General features: G+C 35.5%; 1 protein-coding gene across 7 annotated transcripts in view; it reads right to left on the reverse strand.

Moving 5' to 3' along the window:
• Positions 1-13,500, reverse strand: part of LOC140150476 (uncharacterized) — an 81,745-nt gene extending 68,245 nt beyond the window's left edge. For all 7 annotated transcript variants that reach the window (XM_072172499.1, XM_072172498.1, XM_072172502.1 and 4 more), the window contains exons 1-2: positions 13,174-13,500; positions 6,932-7,036 (exon numbers count right to left, since the gene is read on the reverse strand). In XM_072172499.1, coding sequence (XP_072028600.1) covers positions 6,932-7,036; positions 13,174-13,344 — 276 coding nt within the window. In that variant the 5' untranslated portion in view covers positions 13,345-13,500. The remainder of the gene's footprint in view (positions 1-6,931; positions 7,037-13,173) is intronic.
• Between the last annotated feature and the right edge of the window lie 6,506 nt (positions 13,501-20,006).

The following is a 20,006-nucleotide window of genomic DNA, read 5'->3' on the forward strand; positions in this document are numbered from 1 at the left end:
GAAAAAAATAATGCTCAGAATAATGTTATGCATAAAAGCGTACTCAGCGCCATATAATTTCGTGTAACAAAAACCGTGGACCATGCATCATCACCTATAGAACCTATCCAATAACCGGAACGGTATAACAATTGAAATGGCAGGACAGATTGGTGGACAGACTGTTTTGCTAAATTGGATAGGGTCTATGCCCTAAGTTGAGAATGGACCGTCCCACTCAATTTGTAAAAGGTCGCGAACCCTTTCGGTGGACCCAAGTAACTGCCCAAAATGAGGCAAAATTGAAAAGAAATGGGGTTTTAAATTGAACTTGGGAATTTGAAAAGTATAAATCACGTTAGGTCTAAGGCTGTACTAACACTTTTCTTTGATGACTTTGGCCACAAGTTTATATTTTTTCAAATATCTTAAAAATTCAAGAATCTAAGCTAATTGAACAGACAGTAGTCTGCTATAGTTGTTTTACGTGAGAACAAAAATAAAATGGCCCTAAGGGCGGCCATTTTGAAAACGTGTGTCCCGTATCTGAACGGAAACACACATACAAGCTAAGTTTTTGGATCGTTTTTGTCACTTTTCTAGCGAAAAATGTCGTCAAAACTATCTCCCTAGCGCACTATACTGGTTGGTTTTTACCTCAGTGTAACAAACAAACTGTATATCTAAATCCTTTGGTTCGTAATGATACTTAGCGTTGGTAAAGAAAAATCCACACGTCTATCTCATCTAGAAACCAAGGAGGATAAGGAATGATTATCGTGTGTGACGTCACCGATTGGGTGAGTCCACTCGGGGGATCGGGGGGTTTTTGTTATTTATTCATTTATGTGGGACAAAATGACTATTGGTTTTTTCCGCATCTCGGGATCGATGCAAGAAGTATCTTAATCAACATCGGAAACGGTAAGATCGACCGGTGTACTGAGTCTTAAGAATTATGACAGACAGTACAATTTCAACAGCAATTTTGTTGACATTATTATGTTATAAAAAATGATTGGCAATGGTAATTCTTTTGCATTGCAAATGGCAAATAATATGCGAAGCTCAGCTCACTTAATATACAAGCACAGCATAATACTTTGTCATTGGCCTACAGAGCAGTGTGATGCTGTACTATCACCAACCAATATACAGTACTTGGAGATGAACTTCTCTATGATACTACATGCGTCATAAATCAATGTCTTATGAGTATTACACACACTGCCAAACTCCAATCTTATCCACAAATTAATTGCTTGCCTCAGCTTGCATGTAGGTATGTAAGATGTAATACCAGTACTGTATTTAATATATAGGCCTATATTACAACATACTCAGGTACAAATTTTAATATTAGAGTTATTCGTAACATGTTTCTATTGACCATCCAGAATTTTTCCAGAGAAATTGTTCACAGGTGAACAGCGAAGAATGTCGAGGGAGTGGGGTTGAGACAAACTATTACCCTAAATTAAGAATAAGATGGCCACAAATAAATTCATGCCCCCCCCCAACTCAACCAAAACTAGAGACTGACCGATCAGACCGGTAGCTTCTGTATCGGGCCGATTATTAGCTTATCGGTAGTGATCTGCATCGGCCGATTTTTCCTTCATCTGCCGATGTAATGCACCGATCACCCAATATCATGAAAGTAATTGTTGAAGCTTAACAAGTATTCATTTATTGGTATATTTCTTTGAATTAGACTAGTTAAATCAAGCGAAATTTAGCAAAAGAACAAGCTTTGTAGGCGATAAACATAAAATCATACCATGATTCAGGCACACAGCTGAGATAATCAGGTAATTCCCCGCATGCACATTACAATTGTAGTTCTTACTTCCGGGTTACACACGTGCGTACGGGCCGTGTGCAAAACTCAACACTTCCGGGTTACACACGTGCGTGTCAGATTGGAGAGAGCTACGGGCCGCGTGCAAAACTCAACAGTTCCGGGTTACACACGTGCGTGTCAGATTGGCGAGAGCTACAGGCCGTGTGCAAAACTCACACTGACTTGAACGTAAACACAATATTAAAATGGGCGATCGATTGATTCGATGGACTGGGACATCAGGGGGAAAAGGTAAATTGAGCTTATAATAATCATGGTCAAATTCAGTATTTTAAATGCATATGGGAGTGTGTTTTTTTGTGCTCAGAGCATACATAATTATGGTAATACTTTGCATACAAGTACCCTTTCAACATACGGGTGAAATTTACTCACGGTGATGGCAGCCATTGTTTACAATTGGCGAACTGGTAATCGGCGATCGAATCGGCAGATCAAAGAGATAATTGATCGGCCAATCGGCCGATTCCTGATCGGTCAGTCTCTAACCAAAACAGAAGTGTAAACAACAACACATGGGTTTGCAGAATAATGCTGAGTACATTATTATTTACATAAATATGTAGTACTAATGATTACGAGTCAAAGTTACATGGACATAAATTTGAATTGTTCATGCATCCATCATAAAAAAATGTCCTATAATATACATGTATGCACGATTGCACATAGTGCACATGCAATAAACTTGTACATTTTAAAGTACATCATAGAATCCGTTCTGTCTGCATGTCTGGTGTGATTTGGAATGCAATATCTCTGTGGTGTGATCATGGCATGATCAAACTACATGTACATGGAAGGTTTATGAGCCGATTTATGAGCCAGTTTCTGAAGAAACAAAATCCTTGCAACAACCACTACAACAAAGTACAGCCCACAAGAACAGGGAGCTGTCAGTTTCCAGGTAACTTATTCACCTGATCTTGAAATTGGGTCATTTACTACACCTAGTTATTCCCTGTAGGCCTAAATAATTGGTATCAGACAGCAATCTGTAATCATAGGTCAACTGAGGTCAACCCAAACACCTGCTGACCCTCACCTCAATTTTTCACAATATTAAGGTCATGATGAAAGTTCTACCACTTCCATGTTAACTACAAACCACATCCCACTATGACAGATTTGATTTAAAATGGATTATTTCATGTGGATAAATATGTATGGACACTTCACACTTGAAACATGCATAAATGACAAACAAATAAACTAGAGCCATAAGTTTTCTGTCTTCTACTTTTATTACGTTTTATCAAATGTTACTTTCCATGTTTTTTTTTCCGTTTTCTTGTGTTTTATGGCCCTGATGAATCTATTTCGCTAATAAGTTTGTTGTGACCAGTAATATTTGTTCGACAGTTACTGTAGTACTATAGTACCTTGAATTGCTACATTTGTTTGTGTGGGGAAAATGTCCAAAATTTTAACTTCCATCCACTACAAAAAAAATAAAAGTGAGCCTCGTTTTTAGTCCTTGAAAACAATTTTATGGAAATTTGTAACCAATCAGTGATCATTATTTCGAGCTTGTCACCAGATGGTTTGTTTAGTGATTGCAAGAGATGATGGAGACGGAGGCTATCCTCGGCACTGTAGGCCTACATATTCATGGATTCCTGATAACAAGAAGTTGTATGCTGTCTGTGGACTTTATAGGCACCTTCTGAACCTACCAGGTGAAAGCTTCTCCACGACCCACTGGCAAATTAAAGGTACAGTAGGTCTATGGTATGACCCAGACAGATTTATGTCGGCCTATATTGATTTATACCACCCTTATTTATTAGCCTCAACTTTTCTGGGTTAGGATCACAGCTTCTGAAAATAAACATGGCACATGTACTGTGCTTCACCCATGTATTATAATGTCAGATTTACAGATGATTTTTAACTAGCAAAAACCAATGCACTGTACATGTACTAAAATGACAATTTGTATCCAATGTATTACCGTTTACAACCGGGTATAAGCCCACCTTCGGCTATAAGCCCACCCTCTATTTTTCAAAACATTCTGTGAACAAGGGTGCACTCAGGTATAAGCCCAGTACTAAATTTTGGCCAAGTTCGTTAATCAAATCAATGGTTTGCTCTCACATTTAAGATTAACATTCCACACTTATAATTTTAAGAAATTGACATAGATGATAGAATATAGAAATTACTGGTACATTGGGCATATATACAAATGGGGGATGATTGTTCTTATTTTTAAATTCATGCACTAGCCCTTCCCCGGTTATAAGCCCACCCCCATTTTTGAAGTGAAATCTGCCATCTAGGGGTGGGGGGGTGGGCTTATACCCGAGTGGTTACGGTAATATTACACATTGGCTATCAATCTGGATTAAATTGTTGTAATCTACATGAGCCCAATGGCCCATGCCCTTCATAATGAATATCCTGATATACCAGTATCTGCATGCCAGTGAACTTGACATAACATCATTGGTATGTATTATAAATGAGATTAGTTCCAGTTGACCTACCATACACAAAACAACAATGAATTTCAATACAATAAGGGTGAAAGGGTCGCATGACCTAATTATTAAGTCAGCAGGTACGTAAACCCCCCAAAATATTGTGGGATCAATCTCAATTCTCCAGCCTCTCACCTGCTACCACATAGAAAAATTACTGGTCAGCCACTACACTCAAAATGCCCTGAACAAAAACGTTGGCTGGACCAAATAGTTCAGAAACAGTTCACTTGGAAAGCCAACCCACTGCTTCATTTGCAATACACAATGAACTAATTACATAGCTTTCAAAAGATTACCCAAAAGCCAAAAAAAAGAAAATACAATCCAGGTTGTGCAATTTTTAACTGTCCATTGTTATCCATTCTGGCATGAACTGTCATAATTCTTTGTTTTCACTTCAAATACGTTTTATAACAATAGCAACAAAGAAAACAAGTTGGGAATTGTAGGTCATGATCATCTCCCTTTATTCTCATTTCCAGTGGAGCAGTTCTTTAACCTCAATTGCACCATCACATCTCAAAATTTGACCTAAAGTTGCAGCGGATGAGTTTTAGCACCAAACAAATTCAAAGGCCATTCAAAGTAGGCACAAACACAAGGGTTACTGAACTGTGTCCTGAAGGTTGAGCATGAGATCTTAGATAACATTACGTTTGACTGGGTGAACTTTCCCACAAATGCTAAAAATCAGGTCTTGAAGTTGAACAACTTCAGAAAGTTCATGAAGTATTTTGTAACTCCAAATGACTTTGATTGCAACAGAATGTTTTGAACCACAATAAATAGCGATTCCATCTCTCTCTTCACAAAACGAGTTGACCTTCAATAAAATAATCACAAATTATATTGACTTTATGATTCATCTAAAATCAATTTGCCAAAACAGAAAATATCTATAGGCTCATAAAATACATATTTGCATGGCAACCGCATTTTATTTAAAGTGAGACTAAACACTGGTATTCCCCAAAATGGTCGGGTACAAAGGTACATCGCCTAGATCTGTCAAAACTGAGAGCCTTTTCTTTGTGAAAAGCATGTTCATCATAATAATTTTTGGTTTCATTGTTGTGTTTTAATGAAGTTAAAAGTCAAACTAATAACTCATCATTATAAAGTGAATGACTATTCACTTCATGAAAAGTTGGGAAAATAATGTTTCTTATAAACATGACTGTTTATTTTTCAACATTCATTTGACCATTTTGAATAATACAGCCATCTTTGAATTTGAATTTGTTTTGGAGTGGTGTTAATGGATGTTCATTCATATTTTCACGAAACAATTATTTATGCCTGAAGGCACTTACTCCGTTCAAACTTGTACCAGAACACAGATCCTGGAAAGCCCGGGCATATTCTGATTCTTATTTCATTCAAATAATTTTTTTTAAACAAGTAACATTATCAAAAAAACATGATTCTCCTTCATTTTCCCTAAACCGCATTTGCACACCCGATTTATACAACGGCTCTTGAGCAATTAGAAATGCGGAAATTGTGTAAGTAAGTAAGAACACATGATTAATCTTGATTTGTACCATCGTAATTGCTATTAGGTTCCATAATGCAGCAGCATGATAACAACAAACACACATACATTGGACTCATGATCAATGTAAACTTGTACTTAGTGAAAATGACACGTCTGTGCACGGCGCCTGTATCAGCCTCATGTGACAATCCTCTATTGAAAATAAATGAACAATTTACACTAATTTCCCCCACAACAAAGGCATAAGTGCAGCATGATACTCTGTTACCATGCTTACTAGCCAGTGAAAAACAAACTGATTAATTGATCCTGAATTTAGATTATTACATCAGGTGGTGTAGCCATTGCTAGTTTTTTCTGTACAGTGTAGTGCACGTTAGAATATGACCATTGCTAGGTCAACTGGATTACGCTTTTGTTGTTACGAACCAATGATCGAAATGATCACAAGTTGACAAAGCCTATGGCATATCATAATTCAGAATTAGGTGTATGAGCCTAGGCTTGAACCAGTAACCAATGGATACTGGATACTAACGTGCACTACGTCAGCGAACACAGTAGTAGTGCCTGTTGCTAGAAAATTAGCTAAAATAATGTTAATGTCTTCGACCCAAGTCGGAGAGAGCAGAGTTGCAGCTCAAAAACACAACATTCCAAGCACGCACTCGGCGCCAGGTGCAACACTTGCGATGCGCAGTAGGTCCAGTGACCTAATTTGATTGATCTGCGCAAGTTGTTTTCACCGGCACTTGGTTGTTTTCACCGGCATGACGTAGTCCCAGCCTAACGCTTCAATGCAACAAGCTTCCTTGATACAGAGCTAGCCCAGAGGTTCCAAACTTAAATCCTGATCAATTTTGTTTTATTATGGACAACTTTTTAGGAAATAATATTTTGTGATCAAGATTTGAACCTCCCACTCTGCCATCAACAGACCATTAAAAAGTTTACATAAGTTTAACATCCGGTTTCTTCAACATGTCCTACAAGCAAGCAACTTGCAATGTTGCTTGACTGGTCAAATTCACTAGACTAGATGCCGTGGTGCAAAAAGAGTTTGGGAAGCTACACTTGTTGTTATTCCGAAAAATATCTTACCTGTACTTGCATAGCATCCATGAAGCTCAAGCCAAAGTAATCCTTTTCTACTATGTCCAATGAGTACAAAACTTGCTCAAACAGCTCTTTGGATTTGGCATTTTTCTGTAATGAACAAAAACAGTAATAATTTTGTTAGTTCCGATACCAAACAAAGCTTAACACTACCTTTAGGTTGATAGAAGCAACCACTTTTTAGGTACCTGTATTGGATTCTCATTCATGAGAACCAAAATAGCGTACATGTCAGGGGGTACATGTACATTGTACCTCCAGCTTATTATCAGCAAATGCCCAATAATCAAATGTAAGTGGCATACAGGATTTCGAGCATACATGTACCATTTATCACCTGCAAATGCCACTAAATCATAACAACAGTCCACACATTACACATACATATTGTGGTAAACGCAAATAACTTTTTGCACACTTTTTGCTGGGGTCATGGTGAAATAATCTGGATAGTTCTATACATTTTTGCCCTCCATAAAGAGACAAGAATTACACAAACATGGCTGAGTCTATACTCTCCAATAAAATCTCTTTGGTTGGAATTTTGCCTTTAAACATTTGGGTAAAGGGAAGGGAATTTACTGATCAGATCTTACACATGCCTACCAAAAGGTTAGTTGAAGTGCAATTGTCTACATCTACATGTTTACTGAAGATTCAGACACCATTTGGAAATCATTTGAATCCAGTTTAGCTCTAGGCCTAAGATACTGGATACATTAACACTTCTATATTTAGCTCATAATGTTTTAATGAGTGACATCGTTTGGAAGTTGGCCAATGTTTGATATAAACTTGTGGCTACCTCTGGTCTCTGTGTGGCGAAAACAAATCAATTATCAAACAAATCACAAACTATTTCCTAAATATTTAATTTCACTGCTTATCATTGAACATTTCTAGAGAAAACATGTCAAGATAATAAAACTAAAATTTTGCGGTTCTCGGCTCGGGTTGCGCGTTCTTGACGCAGAGTGTTGCCAACAATACCTCCACCTTGGCATGTATCATTTTATCCAGGGGGATTTCACTTGGTGGAATATTTTTTTAATCACAATTAAAAAATAAATAAATTTTTAAAATAAAAAATAAATTTATGCAAATGAGCTGCCAAATTTGCATTTTGTGACAAAAAATTTGAAAACAGACAATTGCCTCCCTTCACCAAGCACCAAGTCACATCACTAGATACACCTTATCACTTATCAGTTCATTGCACTCAGGGAAACAAATTTATGCAAATTAGCATATTGACAAAAACCTAATTTGAAGACCGCTAACGCTGCAAAGCTTGTCCGTCTACTTTTTTAAAACCCCATGGGAACTGCATTTCTTACAGTGCCCCCAATTGGTGAATTATATGATAATCATCTGAGTACGGTAACCAATCAAAATAGGACTTTTCAGATATTTTGAACTTAAATCCCATTCAGCCTTTGTCTGCCTAAATTCTCATTGGCTCAATGAATATATGGCACCTGCTCTTTGTAATAACCAATCAAGAAGGTTTTTAGAGACCAATAATTCAACCGGCAAACCCAGCCCACAGTCTTCTTCATGAATGTCTTGAAGGACTATTGTACTCGGGAATAAAGTATCACTTCATTTTTGCAGACCTACATTTTACACAAAACTGGTCACTGGAATTGTGTTTGCACACAATGAGTTTTCAGGTTATGCCAACATTCTCAGAGTATTTCATATACCCAACACAAAAGAAAATAGGCACAATGTGTGTATGTGTCTATAACCGACATTACCAACAAAGTTTGTGAAAAACAATGTAGGCCTACATCATGGTAACATGGATAGATAGGGCCTACAGGTACAATATTCATTCCATGAACCACCCATGCACTTGAGTAAAATGTATCATATTAAAAAATAATAGCCAAAATAAATTTCCAAGAGTGAAATCAAAGCATGACCAATTGACCTACTGGCCAATACGTAAGGCCTAAAAAAATGATTGAATGGCGCAACATACAAAAAAAATTGGGTAGGTCGGTAGGCATATTTTTTACACGGTTTTTAAACCGTAAATTGTGTATGATAAAGGTCATGGAACTATTTTTTTTTTTTTTTTAAGTTTATTTATTTGTTTTTTGCAAAAAATAAAAACAAAAGGCTAGGGTCGGGCCTATTTTTAGAGTTGATGTCGGTCCGGTTACGCCAATCAAACAATTTTTTAGGCCCAGTCTGGGGTCAGGGTACATGTGTAATTGTGTATTTGTATGTTTGTATTTTGTATACCGGTACCTAATTTTGACATCTTTGTGGGCGTACCCAAAATCACTTTTTGACAGGAAGAAGGCTTTTTAAGAAGCTCCTGGCTAATGTAAAAAAATAATAATCCAGGGCAGGCTACAGCTTCAATAACTTTCCAACACCCACACAGCAATTAAACTATAGATGGATGAGGGAACCAGCTGTTTCAGTTGGCTTTCCAAAGTATAGGCAATTTCACCTAGGTATGAGTGAATTTTAATTGAAAATTAATGTTAATTAGTTTTGTTGCTTTTCAATGGACTTTACTATTTTGTACTGAAAATACCAAAAAGATACTGTAAATTTACACAAATGAAACAAACATTAATCAGATAGAAACAAATGCAATGTCCACATGGTCCAACTCCCTTTAAAACGGGACGTCTGGTTGAATTTAAATTTTATAGAATTCTTGTTCTAGAAACAAAGTAAAACATAGGAATACAGTTTTTATACAACACTCAAAATCAACATTGATCAGCGACAAATACAACTCGCTCCTCTTGACAATTGTGATGGAAAGTGTCCCATTTGCTTATATTCAAGGGGAAGGCACTCAGACATGACAGGCTTGGCAGCGTACCCAAAAAATTCTTTGTTGCTAGCTCTGCATATAATTTGAAATATATATATGAACCAACTCTTAACGTATGTGGAACAATTATCAAACCATCTGATTCTGTATGCAACCTTGGAGTTCTTTTTGATTCAACCATGTCTATGTCATCTCAAATATCTGCTGTCTCTCGCTCTTTAAATTACCATCTTCGTAATATAGGACGCATTCGCTGTTATATTGATAAAGATACTTACAACCATGCTGTCCGCTCACTTGTTATTTCTCGAATTGATTATTGTAACTCTTTATTATATGGTACAACTGTAAAAAACACACAAAAACTACAAAAGATACAAAACAGAGCTGCCAGACTTGTTTTCAAGGCAAACCGTATGGAACACACCACTCCTCTGCTGAAAGAGCTTCACTGGCTTCCAGTAAAAAGAGCGTATTACCTACAAACTACTCACATTCGCTATAAAAGTAGACATGAAACAACACCACTGTACATACAAAATCTCCTAAAATCTCACACATTTTCTGATGGTATGTTCCTACGATCACATGCTGATGGCAGTCTGCTTGAATGTAAAAGAACTCACACATCATATGGGAATAATGCCTTCTGCAATTCTGTGCCAGCTCTCTGGAACAAATTACCTGTAAAACTTCGTACTTCACATAGTCTGGCCACTTTTAAATCTAATCTGAAAACCTATTTGTTTCCAAACTAAGTTTTTTATTTTTAATTAAGTTGTAATTTTACTGTAGCCTAAGATGTAGTGTAAGTTGTACTTTTAAGATCATTGTAAAGCGCTTTGTTCATACTTATGCTAAGGCGCTATATAAATTCCGTTTATTGTATTGTATTTGTATTGTAAAAACCCCAATGTACGCAAACTATGCATACGGGTACTGTGAACAATTTTTTTTTACACCCACAAACAAGTTTTCCTCTGTGAGTAGTGAGCACAATTACCCCCAAGCAAGTTTTTTAGCATGTTTCTCCCAAAAGTTGATCAATCCCTAAACAAGTTTGATATAAAATTGGATCGATTCAGCCCATATTTATTTGTCGAGCTATGAGTTTTAAAATATTGGACGAAATGCATCGCATTTTGCTGCACAATCTAGCCAAAATGCTATGCAATCACACAAACATATGTCATTGCTATACATAATTATTGCTATACATAACAAATAAAACTTTGTCACAATTTTGCTATGTAAAATTCTGACACTTAAATTATGCCCTGACGAGATGTGTTCGACTAAGACAGTAGAGTCCAATTGACATTTTGAACTCATAGCGAGACCAATAAATATTGGGTGTATAAAAGCATCCAATTTTATAATTATTATGTTTTGGATCCAATATTTTGACACACTTGATTCATCAAAACAATTAATGGTCCAAAAGAAACACAAAGGAACCCCACTTCATGATGACACATGGCCATACAAGAAAATCAATATCACTGTGACATGTGAATTGGTATGCACCAGTGACTTTTTCCTCAATATTTTTTTATTGTGTTGACTGACTGATGTACCAGTACATTCTGTGTTGTAAACCTGATTGCATTAAATTCTCTTATTTCCATGATTTGACTGATTTAAGTTTGTTATTCTTTCATTTGAGTGATACAACTTAGGACTGTCAAGTACTATTTACTCATGCTGTCAAGTGAAGGAAATTTAAATTTTCTGACAGAGATTCCTATAAATTTTTATAAGGTAAACTAGTGGTTTGGGGATTGCATGTTAAAACTATCTTCAGAGTTGCATTCTACCAAAAAGTAGACCATTTTGGGGCTGTGTATATATATGGTGGTGTACATGTCATGTTTTGAATATTGAGTGGAAAGTGAGACTAGTGAGTATATTCCCAACAGCACAAGTGAAATGTTGGACCTTTACTTTATTTTATACCAACCAGGCATAGCATAGCTTTTATATAAATACATGTAGTTGCATGATACCGGTCCGTACAACTACAAGTACTTGAGTAGCAAAATTGCCATTCGAAGGGTGAACTATTTTTGCCTAGTTTGTAGATGAGAGGGAAACATCAGTTTTTGCTAGTCGGCCAAAATGGCCTAAACCGGCAATACAAATTTACATTGAAATTTAAAAGAACCGCTTGAAAACCTACATAAATGTTGTCTATACTTCACTTGACCCAAATATATGATTTTTTTGGTGATGAGAGACTCGCACATGGAATTTCAGATGGATTTTGATAGCAGTTCCATTTAAAAAAGCTGCTATCGTCATGAGACTAAGATCTAGAAACACCCCCCGAAATGTTTTTTTTGGAATTTTGCTAGCTGAATCTTTTTGATGAAAGTCAATCTTTGACTAGATGTAACTTTGCTACAGAAAGTGCTATGACAAAAAGGTTTTCAGTGTTGGCTTTCTTTACTCAAGGGCTTTAAGTTGATCAATATATAAAATGATGCAGTTTGATGGCAAATTTGAATTCACCTGGCATACCATAGATTGTGTAGGAAAAATGCGACTATGATTATGAAATCTGATTGATACCAGCTGAGCCTGATCATAATCAATATCATCATATTTTTTATACAAACGTCGTCTGTACCCTAAAAATGCGGTATTTTTATTAATATTTTTTATTTATAAACAGATTAAACACATGAACATGCATTTAAACACGTCCACGGATGTGCATATTGGCTAACACTTTCATATTGATATGAATGACCCTCCCCTTCAACTTTGCTCGAGAAGTCTAGCCAAGAATTTGCTCACCGATAGTTTCACATTCTAGGCTAGAGACCATTGCATTCAAAATTTAGTCGGATTCGCCGAAGCATGACACCGTGTAAAGCAATGGAAGTTCAGAAGTAAACACAGCCGATCACGACAGGCGATTGCATCAAAAATGTTGCTAAAATTGCACTTCAGCAAAATTTTAAGACTCTCCAAAATAGGCAAATCTTGCTCAAAAGACACAGTTGACTCATCGAAATAACTTTCATCCAAATTTCAACATTAACAGAATAAATAACCTCCGGTGCAAAAAATTGCATCGCTGTCCGACCGAAAAATGATACTAACGCACTCTAGCATGCTAGCATCGAATGCGTAACTATCGTGTGCAAATTCGAAGCTAGAGTTCTCGAGTAACTTCAACTCAGTAGAGATCCATAGATGATGGAATAATGGAATGGATAGAGAACAAGGGTACTCCGTCCTCCGACTCATCAGCTGGTTCAGCATTACAAAACCATGAAACAAGTTCAAGGCCACTCATCATGACATGATCTTCTGTCATGATAATAACAAAACATTCACGGAATTTTCACCCTCTTTTCCAAACTGTATCGTCACTTTAATACATCATATTTAGGCCTACAGAGAAGCAAATACTCACATGTATTTCATATGTTTTATCTGTTCCATCTAAAAACATGACACGACAGATCACAAAGTGTTTATTTTTGGTAGCAGGTACTCGCACCTCCGTACCGTATTCCCCACGGCGACCCGTCCCATGTTCTCGCCTGTAGCGTCGGGAGAATCGCTTGGACAAAAATCGAAACATTTTGGCAGCCGATTTCTTCTCAGCCGGTATTCCAGGCACTCAGGTACATCTGCATTTGTTTTGAATTCCACTAACTAGCAGTAATAGCCGGTATATCGGATACGATATGAGTAATTCACCTCAGAAATTCTCCGTATTCCGTCCTGAATGACAACCAAAGACTTCCGTAGTTTCTACGCTGGTTTCCTTTCTAATCGCTCATTTAACGTGCAAGTATGCTATGAAATGAGAAACTGGGAACTGAACATTTTTAACCTCGTTACAAGTGTTTTATACCTCACGCGTGTAAACATTGCAATGGCAAAAGCACTTTAAAAATGATTTTAGCGTTCCCAACAGTTACAAATGAGTCTATTAAAATTCCATTTCTAGTACGCATGCGTTCTTCAATTAAAAATTAAGGGCATGTCTTAATTTATAATTAGGTTAAAAAAGAAAAAAAAAAATGTTTGATTGTCGTAACATAAAAAAAAAAAAAAATAGGGAAGGTCGATCGGCATTTTTTAAATTTTTCTACACACATTTTTTTAAATGTGTGTAGAAAATTTTTAAAAAGCGGTAAATTGTGTTTTTTTTTTTTTTTTTTTTTAAAAATTAATTAATTAATTTTTATATGCCCCCTACTTTCGATACGTAAAAGGTGTACCGTAAAATGGGGTAATATTTTTTTAATGGTCATATTTTCGTACAGCAATATTGTTTTTAGTCATATTTGGTGTCAATTTGTTAAGAAATATATTTGGAAGAAATCATAGTCGCTTATGCCAATTTCTGGATTTTTGACCAAAAATGAGCATTTTTTTACATTTTTTTCAGTAAAATTAAAAATCGATATTTGAGAGCAAGGATGTGTGCTTGATTGATTTTACAAGGGTCAAATGTCACAAAAAACAAGAACTTACCCATGATAAAGCGAAGATCAATTTTTTGGATTTTTTTTCTTCATGGAATGTATAGTATTAAATACTCTGACCAAAGTTGCCCCAAACGCGGGGTAACTTTGGTCATGCTATATTTAACCCCTAGGGCACCCTTACAAAATTATTTAAAAATCTTTTTCAACTTCAAGGTGTAGAAGGGAACCCTAATGTCATAAAAGAGTTAATTAGAAATATAATTGGTTTTGTTTGGATGCAGTGGTTTAAAAACTCTGAAAAGTGCCCAAATTTACCCCATTTTACGGTACCCCTGTGCATTCTAATATTAAATATTTTGCATAATTAAGCGTTCCAAGTTTCCCGTCACCCGCTCACATCACCTTTTCATTTTGGGGGCCAAAATTTTCGTTCATGAAAAAGTCAATGAATTTGAAAAGTTGAGATGGAATGAATCATGTCTGACATGCATGGCCCTGTACATGCAGATCATCATAGGCCTACAGTACAATAAAAATTCCTTTAAAAAGGAACAGGGCGAACAAATGAGGAAGTGTCAAGATAAAGGTGTAGTTATTTTATTGTCTGAACTGTTTCTATAATTCGCATCGATCATAATGAGTATGTTTTACGTACCTACAAGGACTACGATACTTAGCCTATGATCTTGCAATGAGACTGTACTCAGTGTATGGACAGTGTAGCCTATTTGTCTAATTATTTTGGCTATTTAATTCTGACCATTGTGATTAAAACAGGTTTTCAGATTGGTGAGCTATTGTGTACCAAGTGATAAGACCGGGCACGTATAATAAAAATACACTGGATAATTCATGACAGCCTATTTACCCGGGGGGCACTTCAATTTGAAATGGATATAGGTGTAGGGCTGGCACTTTCGCACTTAGGGGCATTCGGTGAGAGCAAAATGTAAAAAATATGGGGTCATTGGGTGAGAGCATGATTTTTGGCATTCGGTGAGAGCAAAATGTAAAAAATATGGGGTCATTGGGTGAGAGCATGACCTTTTTTTGAAATGGAATCTTTGGGTGAGAACCGAAACAGCGCCACAAAAACCGCGAAAATCAAATTTTAGTTCTAAATAGCGTCAAATTTCTTTGTTTTTTCAAAATAAGTAACAAAATCAGTGATAAATGAAAGTTGCTGTTCAAATTGAACTTGTAAGGGTCTTTGGGTGACAGATCAAATGGAAAAATAGGGGGTCTTCGGGTGACAGAGCCGGGACAGAGCATGTGTTCGTAAAAAAATATGGGGTCTTTGGGTGACAGCGATGCTGAAAAAGGGGTCTTAACAGCCCTACATACGCGTCACCTCCAAAGTTGAAGTGCCCCCCCCCCCCGGGCCTATTTACTGGCAAAAGGTGGGCCAAATAAATCTTAGTTGATTCTTGAACACAATTTAAGCAGGAACCTTGAGGCAGAATTTGAATACATATTATCCTGTAACGTTTACTTAGCCTAACAGTCAATGAACGTTCATTGTTAGCATAATAAGTAGCTTTGGGTATCCTATGTTTATGAAATAAAGTGTTTACAAACGAATAACATCTGTTATACATATATACATCTACTTGCTAATACACTGAAAGTCGAATAGAAATGAAGGATAAGGAACAATTACAGAACATTTATTGTTGATTAATGTAGCTATGGGTATACAATGTTTACAAAATAAGAGCGTTAATGTTTTGTACATGAAGTTAACGTCTTTGCCACATAGCTAGTTGTTAATAATACATCGAAAATGTGACTAGAGATTTACAATTTGATGACATTCAAAATAATTTAGTATTGAAGAATTTCAACAAATTACAGAACTTTCATTTGTTGACAATGACATACTAGCAATAACAATGTTGAAAATCATGTTCATAAGCGTAACATCCTCTATACATCTATGTTCATAAACGTCCTTGATACATCTATTTCTATTCAATGCTATTTTATCTCCGTGTTCTTGACCCGAATAACATTTGTAAGAGCTAGGTAGAAACCTATCAGGCGGCGAGTGGCATGATAGAGCCGGGAACTTGTGACACCGCCCGGCCGTATACGGCATTTTCCAATATACTCGGTTAAGGGATCTAAAATGAGCGTTTATTGCGTTTCGACAGTATTTTTTGTGGGACATGAGAGCACCTAGGACCTATCGAATTGCATTCTGAATACGAAGCATGTCTTTCTGATATCAAATAATTTTCATTTTTTGAAAATCACAATATAATACAAATTTTATGACAAATTATAAAAATTTGATATATTTCAAATTTTTGATATATAACAGTCCTCGAAGTAAATTATATAAATCTAATGATATATTCTTAAAGTGTATGTAGCAGGGAGGAAAAGCCGACGGTCAATTGAAAATTTTGACCTTTCATATTGAAGATATGGATTTTTTCCCCAAAAAGACCTAAGTTTTTTTTGTGTTTTGGGAAAAAAAATCCATATCTTCAATACGAAAGGTCAAAATTTTCAATTGATGGTCGGTTTTTCATCCCACCTACATACACTTTAAGTATAAATCATCAGATTTATAAAGTTTACTTCAAGTACTGTTAAATATCAAAAATATCAATTTTTAATGATTTGCCATAAAATGTCAAATTTCAAAAAATCAAAATTATTTAATATCAGAATGACATTCTTCGTATTCAGAATGCAATTCGATATGTCTGATGTGCTCTGATGTCCCAAAATAAATACTGTCCAAACGTTCATACCCCAGCCCTTAATTTTGTGGGGTTCATTATGGAACCCCAACGGTTTAGCTTGTATTTATATTATTTATTAACATAGACCTATTTCTTTGTGATATTTCAAGCGTTTTAAAATTTCAAAATAATCCCATTCAATACACGGTTGACGGTGGAAATTTACTGAATTTAGAGAATGCACTGCGACCACCACCTGAAACCAAAATAATATTATTAACTAATCCCATAACTGTTCAAATAACAGCCCTCACTTAACAGTAAGTCTCAATTGACAGGATCCATAAGTGGTTAAGTAAATATATTTTCTCTTTATCGCCTGCCTAAGTTTCCCCATTTAAGGGACGGGGTATGAACCCCGGGGTATGAACGTTTGGACAGTATTTATTGTGGGACATTAGAGCACATCAGACCATAGTGATCAGACATGTTGAATTGCATTCTGAATACGAAGTATGTCCTTTTGATATAAAATAATTTAGATTTTTTGAAATTCGCAAATGATGATTTTTACTTAAAGTGTATGTAGGTGGGATGAAAAAGCCGACGATCAATTGAACATTTTGACCTTTCGTATTGAAGATATGGATCTTTTTCCCAAAACACAAAAAAACAAGGTCATTTTGGAAAAAAAGTCCATATTTTCAATATGAAAGGTCAAAATTTTTCAATTGATCGGCTTTTCCTCCAGGCTACATACACTTTAAGAATATGTCATTAGATTTATAAAATTTACTTCGAGGACTGTTATTATATCAAAAATATGAAAAACATCGAATTTTAATAATTTGTCATAAAATTTGTAGGCCTATTACATCGTGATTTTCAAAAAATTATAATTATTTGATATCAGAAAGACATTCTTCGTATTAGGAATGCAATTCCATAATGTCTGATGTGCTCTCATGTCCCACAAAAAATACTATCGAAACGCCCATTCCAGATCCCTTAAGTACTCTCTTTAATTTACTCAAGTCAAGGTTGTGTTTGTATAAATGAATTCAGTTATATAAACACAGCCTCGTGAAAAGGTCATGTTGACATAAATTAATTGACTGTGAGGTTAAAGTATCATTAACAGATTATATGTACGCTATATAGCTAAACAACAAGCACATACAGGCAAGTATTTTGCCAGTATCAATAAAACTATAATGAGGCTATTAATGTAGCCCAACTGTACGTACAATCTGGCAATACCGCTAAATCTTAAATAAATGAAAAATATCTGTTGCAATTTTCGGATTTGCATAAAAGTAATTCTAGTTCATCCAAGTTGTAAAACAATTATTTCTTTTAATAGAAACACGTTCCTTGGTAAGACAACTTTATAGCACTGTTTGAATATCAACATGAAGTAGTAATGACAAATTTAAATGTACACTATCGCCTCTGTATTTTCCTGATTTATACATAGACAGCACGATTATTTTATTTTTATTCTGCAACGCTGTGAGGAAATAAGTATGCCAAAACCCATCGCAATAAGGACGAAAAATGCTTTGCATTTTTCGCCCAAAAACTCAGGTGTTAAAAGTAATGACCGGTTGGAGTCAATAGAGGGCCTACATCCAGGGGTGTTTAATATTTTTTACACTTTTGGGTGTTATTTTTTATAATTATTGGTGTCATTTTTGACACCTGGATGGTGACATTAACAGCAGGCCTAACACCAAAAGTGTTTTAAAAAACAACGCCCCTGGGTGCGGTCTTCTATTTAGTCCAACCGGTCATTATAACACTGGCGTTTTTGCAGTGTTTTTTCTTTAGTTGTAAGGGTAAAGGATGTAGTCAAAATAATAATTTAAAGATTACGTAGGCCTACTATACCATGTATTTGACGATTTATGCAAAAATTGCTATTATTTCTTTTCATTTGAATCCCGGGATTTGAATAAGCTTGAATAAAACAAATTCAAATCTTTTCTCTGTTGCAAAATGTCTATAAACATGATTTATTAAGCATTCCCTAGTATGGTTTGACATAGTTACATCAAGGTATAATGAATAATGAATAATGAAAGAGCACTCACATACCTTATCACTCTCCATATTTTCATTGCCTATAGGCCTTTTGTCTGATGATGTGGAAACGTTTTGTCAATGAATTTTATGGTCGAGCGAACTTTTTATTTTTTGCCTTTTAATGTTATTATAATATTTATTTCCCACCAATGCAATGTTTCTTTGTAAAACAACATTTTTACTGTACTTGTGTATGAGGATTAATGGTCTTTGGCAATGTAAAAATTGGTAAAACTACTTTATTACTACACATGTTTATAGGAAGATTAATGATCTTCGGCAATGCATAACCTGGTAAAACTACATTATTAATGTCTTTGGCAATGCAATAACAGGCATACAAAACTTAATTATTACTGTAGGTGGAAAGTAAAGATTAATGGCCTTTTGCAATGCAAAAACAGGTAAAACTATATTATTAGGCCTCTGTACATATAATGTGTGGGAAGATTAATGGTCTAATGCAAAAACAGGTAAAACTACATTATTACTGTAGGCCTACTTATTATGTGGGAAGATTAATGGTCTTTGGCAATGCAAAAACAGGTAAAACTACATTATTACTGTACTTGTATGTGTCAAGATTTGGCAATGCAAAACAGTAAAACTATACATTATTAGTGTAGGCCTACTATAATGTGTGGGAAGATTAGTGGTCTTTGGCAATGCAAAAACAGGTAAAACTACATTATTACTGTACTTGCATGTGGGAAGATTAATGGTCTTTGGCAATAAAACTACATTATTGCTGATGTGGGAGGATTGGTCTTTGGCAATGAAACTTTACTTTTTCTCTGCCAATTTCGATGCCTAGTGTACACTTAGGCCTATTATTAAATTGTAGGCCTATTAATTACATTAGGCCTATGCATGTTGTATCACATAATTTTATAATAATTTTTACCGAAATTTTGGTAAAAAAACAACCAAACAAACAAACAAAAAAACAACGGCAAAAACAACAACTAAATTTACCGCTATTTTTTTTATTCATTTACTTTTTGTTTATTATTATTTTCCTTACAATA

The sequence above is a fragment of the Amphiura filiformis genome, chromosome 4 (assembly GCF_039555335.1).
Source record: "Amphiura filiformis chromosome 4, Afil_fr2py, whole genome shotgun sequence".
In the NCBI taxonomy this organism is placed as follows: domain Eukaryota; kingdom Metazoa; phylum Echinodermata; class Ophiuroidea; order Amphilepidida; family Amphiuridae; genus Amphiura; species Amphiura filiformis.